Genomic DNA, 7,774 nt, shown 5'->3' with positions numbered 1-7,774 from the left:
AAGGAGGTGGGAATCTTTCAGATAATCAATTAAAAGAATAAGTAAAAAAATAAATAAATAAAAAGCCAACAGCAGGCTGGGATTGTGGCTCAGTGGTAGAGCGCTTCCCTAGCATGTGTGAGGCACTGGGTTCGATTCTCAGCACCGCATATAAATAAATTAATAAAGTAAAGGTTCATCAACAACTAAAAAAAATTAAAAAAAAAAACAATAACAGGTGTGGCATCTCTGGTATGCTAAACAACCCACGAAAATTCTCAAGAGTTTTCAAGATAAACCATTCAGAAGATAGATCATTTAAACAGCAGCAGTGGGCTGAGGTTTAACTCAGTGGTGGGGCATTTGCTTAGAATGTGTGAGGTCCTGGGTTGCCACCCCAGCACTGCAAAAAAAAAGCAATAGCAATACACAAAAAAGGTGGTTAGTAAGAGACCAGTGACTTTCATTCTAGAGTTGTTTACCTTGGTACCTTGCTAATGTTTCCCTCATCCTTAGAAGATCCCCCAGTGCTATAGAAGAAAAATCTACAACCAGGAGCCATGGTGCATACCTGTAATTTCAGTGACTCTGAAGGCTACGATAGGAAGATCACAATTGCAAGAACAGCCTCAGCAACTTAGCAAGGCCTTGTCTCAAAAATAAAAAAAAAAAAAAGGGCTGGGATTGTAGATCAGTGGTAGAGTACCCCTGGGTTCAATCCCCAATCAAAAAAAAAAAAGAAAAAAAAGAAAAAAAGAAAAATTTGCACAACTGATTGGTCTTATGAATGGAAATGACTTGTTACAAAGCTCAACCCCAACTTATAACCATATCTGCAGGTAACACCCTTTTGTTTGACCCTAAACAGATGAAATATTCCATACAGTATCATTAATTTCCCACAAGTAGAAGTCAAGGACTTCAGAATGAGAAAAATGATGAATAACATGACACAAATGCTGTGTGTGGTCAGATTATGAAGAAATGAAAGAAAAACTTTCAATGCCTGTCACTACACTGGATCTTGATGTTTCTGAGTCTCTTGGAATTTGTGATGTATCGGAATTGTTTTTGCACCGAGATCAACATGGCACAGTAGGAATAGGCTTCTGACAAATCTCTTCTTCTTACCTTACCCACAAGATTCCCTAAAGGCTCCCTTTGTTCTCACAATATTTCCTTTGAGGTCCTTCAGGTCAGGTAGAAGGGACATGTGGGCCACTCTTCATCCTTCTCCTCCCAGCTCAGCAGCTTGAAGGTGAGGCGCTTGACCCTTTGCATTCCTAATGTCGAGGGACTGGAAACCTGTTGCTGGTTGAATACAGCTCAACAAATCCCCAGACAATACTTCTGTTCACCAAGATGTCATTGGGTTGCATCTGTCTGTGCATGTGTGCAGACACACACATAATCCTCTGGTCCCCCCGCCCCACCGCCCTTACATACATACACCTGGGTGTGTAGTCCATCAAAACAGCTTGGATGTAAGAAGGAAACTCTGCAAAAGCTGTTATTTTTAGAAGCCTGTTTACCCCTCCAGAATGCCAACAGTTTTGGCTTGGCATCCACTTCAAATCAAGCATGGTGCATATCCAGGGCAAAGCAACCTGCACTGTGTTGAAAGGGACCTGTGTCTTCAGAGAAGTTCAGAATGTGGCCAACACTAGCTAATTACCTGGGTTGAATACATCCCATGTTCAGATTCAAACCAACTCCACTCACATTAAGAGTGCCTACTATGCACAGGGGACATACCAGGTCCCTATGTATTTGGGTGAAGCTCAAACAAGAAAGGACTTGGACTGCATGTGGTGTGTGGGGGATGTGTGTGTGTGTGTGTGTGTGTGTGTACATGCACACGTGCAAACACACAGGCTTATATAGGTATTATTGGTGGATGGAAAATCTGGCTTTTTATTTGTCTCTGTGTGTGCAGTTATCATTATTAATTTTTTTTCAGTCTAAATTGGGTATGTCTGTTTTGGCAAGTTGTGGGCATCTTTTACTTTTGTCACCCAAGGCTTCCTTAGATGAAAGGAGAGAGGCATGCTCGAGGTCCCCACGGCTAGGAACCCATTCCCCAAACCTGACACCACCCGACTCCCAGGGGGCCCCTCTTCTGAACTGGCTCCACCGTTGCTGCTTCAGTGCATCTGCCCCTCCCCACCCCCCACGTGAAGACCTGAGATTGAGCGTGGATTCTGTTCTCCACCAACTCTGCAGCAAGGGCCCTGCCAGAGGCGTCGCTTCCTGTCATCTCCTCTTCCCGCTCCCAAGTAGAGGCACCTAAACAGAGATTAGATTTCTGGTTTCAAGGCATATCGAACCAAGCACGCCGAGTGAATGTGAGTTAGCTAATTAGCTCGGTCTCTCTTCTTTCCGTTCCCTGGTCTCAAAGTTCCATGATGGCAAAGCGACCAGGACAGAGTTGATTTGCATCTTAAGACCTATGGGTAACGCTTCTGGAGTGGGGAGTTTTATTTAGCAACTGCTTGAACTTGTGTACGGGGTTGGGAAGGAGGTGGAGCTGACCCCGATTGGGCTGTCGGAGAGTGGGGCGTGGGTGGTACCCACTGCCACGCTGACGCCCCGGGCCTCCAGGATGGCAGTCAGGAGCTGCTGCTGCTGCTGGCGCAGGGTATCTGCGATGAGCAGGGGCAGGGAATTGAAGCTGGCTGTGAGATGCTCCAGCTTAGACTCCAGGCTGCCAATCTGCTTCTCCAGGTCTTCGCTCCGATCATTGAGTTCCGTGATTAAGTCATACATAACATTCTGCATCTGTGTGGAGAGAGAACCAGAGACAGGGACTGACCAGTCATCATGGAGGAATGGGCCATGGGACAAAGGAAACCCCCTCCACCTTGCAGCAGGAGTGGCCTGCACCCCAGCTGTACCTAATCTGGCCTACCATGAAGAAATAGGTTATTTCCAGCAGATGGGGAGGCTGGGTGGGCACATTTTTTTTCTTATTACAAAAGTAATGAGTATTAATTGTGTGTGTGTGTGTGTGTATTTCCTGTACTGGGGTGCTGGGGATTGAACCCAGAGGCACTCTACCACGGAGCTATATCTCCAGCTCTTTTAATTTCTAATTTTGAGATAGGTCTCACTAAGTTGCCCAGGCTGGGCAGTGAACTTGTGATCTTTCTGCCTTAGCTTCCAGAGTTCCTGGGATTACAGATGTGTGCCTCTGTGCCTGACAGCTAATTACAAAATTTCCATAGAAAATGTGTGTGAAGGAAAAGAAACAGCACTTTTTTCCCCTTAAATGGAGTGCACCTCTAAACTGTCCCCATATTCTTACAGAGCCCCAAGCTCTCAGCTTATGTGGCTGCTGGCATTTAATGACTAAAGAGAAGACAAAGAAGTGGAAATGGTGATTGTCATAGTCTTACAATTAGCAGGCCAGTGTTCAAGTACAAGAAGGCAGCTCAGGAACACTGCAACCTTTGGCCACTGAACCTCTCTCAACCTTGGTTTCCTTATAAAAGGAGCTACCACCTGAGGTCTGGCCCTTCCCCAGCCTGGCCAAGCAGGCAGTACAAAGACCCAGTCCATTTTGCCTGTTTTGGAACATCCTTGAAGGGCATTTCCACCTGGGTAAGATCTTGGTTGACTATGCTGCAGTTCAAACTCTCCTCTGACTGATCTTGCTTCCTGCATTTGCGACAGATACTGTCTCTACTCCCCAATACCCTCCTGCATCCAAGACTGTCTCACAGTGTTCCAAGGGTCCCACCAGTTACCAGTATTCCTCCCCCAGACATCCCATGGCCCCATGTTAATCTAGTCTACGTGACAACCATATTTCTTCCTGCAAATTAACAAATGCTGTCCTGGCTCTGTACATCAGACTTGGGAGGAAGATTCCCAAGAGTCTTTACACTCCCAGGTGCTCAGGAATAAGGTTCCTGTGGCAGCAATGGCAGATAGCCAAGTTGTCAGGTGCTGTGTCACCCCTCCCACAATTCCCCCTCCCCCAGGGGTGATGGCTCTTTGGGATTCTGGTGATCTGCCAGGGATGTCCTGATCCTATTTTACCCAATGTGTCAAGTTACTGTGGAAGGATGTAGAAACCACTGGTGCCTCCAGGGGCCAAAGGAGTAGGAAATAAGGTGAGAGAGAAACAGGAGTTAAGGAAGGTGGCATAATATGATAAGCTAGAGGAGAGTGGGGAGGGGGGATTGAAAATGTAGTGAAACCTTGCCATTGGGAATTTACCAGGCTGCACAGGAAGGAGCTGCCCTAGGGGCATGAAGACAGCTCTTCTCTCAATTAGCCATGCCCCTGCCAGAGCAGGACACTGTATCCCTGACACTCTGGGAGGAAAGGGTGACTTTAGAAGTGAAAGTACTTCCCCCGTTAATTAACATTCACAGAACCTTCTCAGTGTGCATTTTCTTCCCGGAATATACAAGCCACTGATGCCTGTGACCGCTGGGCACCCTGATGAGCGCTGGACTCACAGTCCAAGCCCCTGGGTTTTAGTCCCAGCTCTGGCACCCTGCCTGACCTTGGGACAGTGGTTTTGTTCCTTGGATCCTGGTTTCCTCATCTATATTCAGAATCAGTACTACCATTTGCAAAACCTTTAGAGTTTACACAGCATTTTTACAGGTATTATCTTATTTGATCCCCTGAGCTTCAGATGGTGGGAATTATTTTTACATTTCAATTGAAGAAATTAAAGCAATCGGGTAGAGAGCCCAAGCCCTCCCAGCTCTGTCACTATATAAGTTAGCATTTCAATATAGAAAATAATATTTGGAGGCCATACAGCACATTTTTAATCTAGGGAGGACTGAAGGGCAGTGGTGGGAGGGTGGTGAGCCGGGGATGGGGGAGGGGTGAAGCACAGAGAAAGAAAGGGGAGCAAGCACAGCATTATATTGCCCGCCTCTTTCTGTTGCTTGGTGACAGGATGCCAGGGCAAAGACCCATCAATGTGAAATATGCTAAGCTGCTGCCAGGGCCTTGGGCAGATCTCCTGGGAGGAAAAGAAAAAGACTGGCTGGATGTCAGAGTTCACCTTCTCCCCAAGCCTTTGGGGCATGACCCCCACCATGGCTCTGCAGAATCTGTAACTCTTTCCTGTATGTTCTTTTTTCCAGGTAACTTGCTCTCCAGGCTATGAATGGCTTATTTCCCCCACCCCAATTCACAAGAGCATCTTTCTAACTCACTGAGGTTTGTGTTTCACATAGTCTGCTGAGACTGTGCCCCATCTCTCTGAGAGGCTGTAGGTGGCACTTCAGAAAGGCAGGCTTCAAAGTTGGTTTACCTAATATTCCTGGAGAAGCCTCAGTCACAGTGTGTCCTTCTAGGTAAGAGGCGAGTTGGGTAACATTGCTACTCTTGGAAGAAATGTCCTAGGGAATCTCACTGGACTATTCCTGAAGCTCACAGATGGGCTCCTAGTCATGCTGGCCTGACATGATCCTCTTCCTAACCACAGTTGATTGGTGCAAGGATGAACACATGACTCAAACTGGCCAATCACTATCTCTTCTGAGAATTTAGACTTAAGACAAATAGGAGGCTAATTAGTCTTTATCTGTGGTAGGTCTGGATTGGTGACCTACCACAATCTGCCATGTAGGTAGAAGGTGGAACAGGAGGGAGGGAGAGGAAGATAGAGAGAGAATTGAAACAGACACTTGAACAGACAGTCAAGAAATGGCATAAGGATTCCTCCTAAGGGCTTCCCGGATATGGCTCTAGTCAGTTCCTCTCTGACCACATGCCTGCTTTGAGGTTCTGCCTAGAATGAGGCTCTCATATCCTCAGAGTAAATTCTTCCATTTTTCAACCTAGTTTCAGTGGGTTTCTAATATTGGAACCCAAGAGCATTAATCGACACATCCCCCAGGGGTTCTCTCCTGCACATCACTGTTCGTTCTCTTCCTCCCCATATGCAGCCTCTCAGGAACACCCCGACTCCACCTGAACACCCCTCCTAGAGGTATCCAGCTCTGCAGGCTTCTCCCCAACTGTGCCAAATCACTCTCGGATTGAAAGTCCTCATAGGCTCAGGAGGTCCTTTCTTTGGTCTGATCCCTCTATTGAACAAAGTGCCTACACGAGGCCCAATAACCAGTCATTTCTGATTGCACTCCCCTTTTCAAAAGGTGTTTAATTTGCCCAAGGGAGTTTCTCTTGCTTTCCCAGGGAATGTATTCCATTATGATAATTGACATTTGCTGGAATGTTCTGCCAGCCTGGCCCTGGGCAGTACCCTTGATATACAATTTCTATCAGAAGGCAATGAGGTAGGGCTTAGAGGGGAACCCTGTCTGCAATGGTGTGTACTCTTAGCCCTGCCCACGGTGGAGCCTTTGCTTTCTCCACTTTGATGATTTGCAAGAGTGAATTTCTTTACAGTATTCACAGCAGTTCAGTGCTTGAAACATGGAATGACAATGCAATATCAAGCTTTAAGGCCTTGAGCTCTCAAGAGGGCTCTCTTTTTGGGGGGAGTTTTTATATTCACTGTTGATTGCCTCTTGGGAAGTAAAGAAATGCACCACCAATTTGCGGCCAGAAAAAATGGGTTGTAAAGATTGGAAGATGCAGGAAAATGAATCCCCAATTATAACAGAAAACTGGAAAAACCTTAGGTGTGACCCAGGTCATCGCACCTATTTAGTTCTTGTTAACATGCTTTGCCTCTGTGTGACCCGAGACTCTCTTAGGAGCCCCTCAATGGCAGATACTAAAACAACACATGGAAAAGATGTACTAGGTCAGCTAATTAACTGAGCCATTTGAGAAACAAATGCCAAACTTTAAAGACAAGAAGATGGCTGGGTGTCATGGTGCACGCCTGTAATACCCCCGGCTCAGGAGGCTGAGGCAGGAGGATTGCAAGTTCAGAGTTCAGCCTTAGCAATTTAGCAAGATCCCATCTCAAAATAAAGTATAAAAAGGGCTGGGGATATGACTCAGTGGTTAAGTGCCCCTGGGTTTAATCCCTGGTACAAAAACAAACAAACCAACAAAAAACCCTACAGGTAGATTGCAAACATCCAAAACTTAAATCTTGCTTATTTTGTAACCAAGGAGGAATTGTTTTTTGCTTTTCTGTCCTGCACTGTGAACTTTGGACATAATCAGGTCTTCACAGAAGCAGCTGAGAAGTCTAAATGCCAGCAACTGGGAACTCTAGGATGTCTTCGGATACTGCAACTCACCTTGGAAAGGTCCACCAGGGTGTTGGCTTGGTCACTCAGCTTTCTCTGCTCCATCTTGACACTCCTCAGTCTGTGGGGAAGAGTTGGACAGAAAAATATTTCAAGTTCATGTCAAGATTTAGCCCCACTGGCAGAGTCTACAACTCTTCCATGTCATCTGAGTTTGGAACTTAGCATGGGAACCTTGACCATGAGCAACAGTGGATAGAATTAAAGGGTTGTCAGGTCTTGTCTCCATGTGTGCTTGCCTTAAATCACTGTAGTTTTCTTGCTATTTTCAGATCATTCTTCTGCTTATAAACCCCTGCTTATGCTGTATTTTTCATTCTGAATTCCCTCTTCTCAATCAAGCATTGTGTGTGTGAAAGAGATAGAGAGAGAGAGAGAGAGAGAGAGAGAGAGAGAGAGAGAGAGAGATAGAGAGAGAGAGATAGAGAGAGAGAGAGAGATAGAGAGAGAGAGAGAGAGATAGAGAGATAGAGAGAGAGAGGAGCACCCTTAGGGTCTTTTGCTCTTCCACCCTCCCCAGTAGCTGGGCAGCTACAGTAAATGAATAGGCAGACTGGTTGGAGCCCAGGCCCCCACCCTGGTGCTTGTGGAATGGA

At 46.1% G+C, this 7,774-nt stretch overlaps 1 protein-coding gene across 4 annotated transcripts in view; it reads right to left on the bottom strand.

Annotated features, from left to right (window-relative positions):
- Positions 1 to 1,581: 1,581 nt before the first annotated feature.
- Kcnn3 (potassium calcium-activated channel subfamily N member 3) overlaps positions 1,582 to 7,774 on the bottom strand; it is a 159,495-nt gene continuing 153,302 nt past the window's right edge. For 3 of the 4 annotated variants that reach the window (XM_047558544.1, XM_047558521.1, XM_047558534.1), the window contains 2 exons: positions 7,170 to 7,239; positions 1,582 to 2,757 (listed from right to left, as the gene is read on the bottom strand). In XM_047558544.1, the coding sequence (XP_047414500.1) occupies positions 2,461 to 2,757; positions 7,170 to 7,239 (367 nt within the window). In that variant the 3' untranslated portion in view covers positions 1,582 to 2,460. The remainder of the gene's footprint in view (positions 2,758 to 7,169; positions 7,240 to 7,774) is intronic. The other variant, XM_047558528.1, reaches the window with a different exon arrangement.

This window comes from Sciurus carolinensis, chromosome 1 (genome assembly GCF_902686445.1).
Source record: "Sciurus carolinensis chromosome 1, mSciCar1.2, whole genome shotgun sequence".
NCBI lineage: Eukaryota > Metazoa > Chordata > Mammalia > Rodentia > Sciuridae > Sciurus > Sciurus carolinensis.
This window is presented reverse-complemented; position numbering and strand designations above follow the sequence as displayed.